At 33.7% G+C, this 1,963-nt stretch overlaps 1 protein-coding gene across 1 annotated transcript in view; it reads right to left on the reverse strand.

The window, feature by feature from the left end:
* Positions 1-918: 918 nt before the first annotated feature.
* cwc27 (CWC27 spliceosome associated cyclophilin) overlaps positions 919-1,963 on the reverse strand; it is a 78,675-nt gene continuing 77,630 nt past the window's right edge. Inside the window, exon 12 of the mRNA XM_014023946.1 lies at positions 919-1,384. Within this exon, the coding sequence (XP_013879400.1) occupies positions 1,222-1,384 (163 nt within the window). The 3' untranslated portion in view covers positions 919-1,221. The remainder of the gene's footprint in view (positions 1,385-1,963) is intronic.

Genomic DNA, 1,963 nt, shown 5'->3' on the forward strand with positions numbered 1-1,963 from the left:
TTATCCCAGCTACAATGACAGACAACAAATATTACATTTATAGTATTACAACTAAAACCGATTTTGACGCCACCACCGCAGTTTGTCCTTCATGAGCCTTCGTAGACAAGATGGCGGTGCAAGATGGCGGCTGCCTGTAGTGGCAACTACAGGCAGCCATGGAGAGAGATATAAACAGCTTTTTATAAAGGTAAAAATAATAAAACAAGGTCTTTGTCTGCAATGATTAGACATGTTTTTTTTATTATTGTCATTAGTGACTATCTCAATTTTGGCTAAAAGGATTGACAAAATCCTACACACTGTGCCTGTAACTAAATATTTAATTTGTAAGTTAAATATTTAGTTTATAAACTATGACATTTATAAATGTATGAATCATATGGTGAAAAACTGACTTTGAAAAATAAATCTGTTCTTTTTTTTCTTATAAAAGGTTAAATAAAACAAAAATATTGGTGGTAATTTTTGACTGTGTAACTTTACAAATGGCAGCCCATAAATTAATTCCCCTAACAGCCCTTGGGTAAGACTCATCGGTCCTTGAAGGAATTCGGACCCTTGAGACAGAGAGCTGGTACTGAGGTGCTTCTGATTTAGTAAGGTGTTGCCTTTGGACAAGACAAGTTGTAATGAAACTGAATCACTTTTCAAGACAAACCAAGCATAGTTTCAAAGAACTGTAAAGAGACCAGCGTACTTATCATTGTTTAAATTCAACACACAACTTAGTGAATCTACCTTAACGATACTCAAGTTTAGCAATCCATCCATTTTCCGTACAAGCTTATTTCTATTACTTTTTAAAACTGTGACACAATGAAAATTTGATATTTTATTGCACAAGAGTACATTCACTTTGCATGCTTGGATTATTTTTGTATAAAAGTATTAAATAAAGAGTTTACTGGTCAAAAATGCTCATAAATCTGATTTATTTTTTTCTGGAAAACTCTACACATCTTCTACACATATCACAAATCAACATAAACATGAAATAAAAAGTTTATTTTACATTTTATAGGCTAACATTAACCTATACAAAATGACTGATGTTTTACTCTTGAGTGTTTATCTCAGATTAGCTCAGGTCATTAACAGACATTCAAACCAGAAAACTGTTCAACAGAGTGGATTTAAAGCCATGGTAGGCTGCAATGGAACTACTGGTTTCAGTCATATACGTATGTAGGACAGAAGCTGACCTTTGACTGCAGGACTTCACTTTTTAACTTTCTTCTCCTTCATGAGCTTCTTGCTCTCCTCTCTTCTACGCTTGTTGACTGGGTTGCGCGGGTCATAGATCTCAAACGTGTCTTCATCCTGCATGTTGGCGTCCTTGACTTTTCTGGTTTGCTCATCGAACTGCAGAACATGGGCCATCCTAAATCAGAAAGAAAGTGGTGGAGTGAGTTCAAAGAACTGCAGCAAAGGACCCACTTCATCATCTATATGAAGAACATACAACCCATGGCAAAATATATGGAATTGGTGGGTGTTCTTTCAATTGTTTCATTTTAAATCAGACATGGCACAAAACTATAGTTCTTTTTACTTTCAACCTTCTGGCATCAGAAAAAAAATAAAATAAAAAAAGAAAGAAGTGTGACAGATGCTGCCATTCACAGTTACTATTTTAGATAAAGTGGTGGAAGAAAATGAATTTCTTAAATGTATGGAAACAAATGGAGTGGTGAGAGAAATGCTGCATCATCAGTTCTTTGTTGGATCCAACTAAAAACAGTGATGGTAAAGCAATGTACTAAAAGTTCACACAACGCTGAATGGGGTGCCCTTTGTAAAGTACACAGTCAAAAATTACCACCAATATAGTTTTATAATAGTTTTATTTAATTTTATTTAATAATAGTTAACAATAGTTTTATTTAGCCTTTTATAAGAAAAAAAGAACAGATTTATTTTTCAAAGTCAGTTTTTCACCATATGATTCATACATTTATAA

The sequence above is a fragment of the Austrofundulus limnaeus genome, unplaced genomic scaffold, assembly GCF_001266775.1.
Source record: "Austrofundulus limnaeus strain Quisiro unplaced genomic scaffold, Austrofundulus_limnaeus-1.0 Scaffold398, whole genome shotgun sequence".
NCBI lineage: Eukaryota > Metazoa > Chordata > Actinopteri > Cyprinodontiformes > Rivulidae > Austrofundulus > Austrofundulus limnaeus.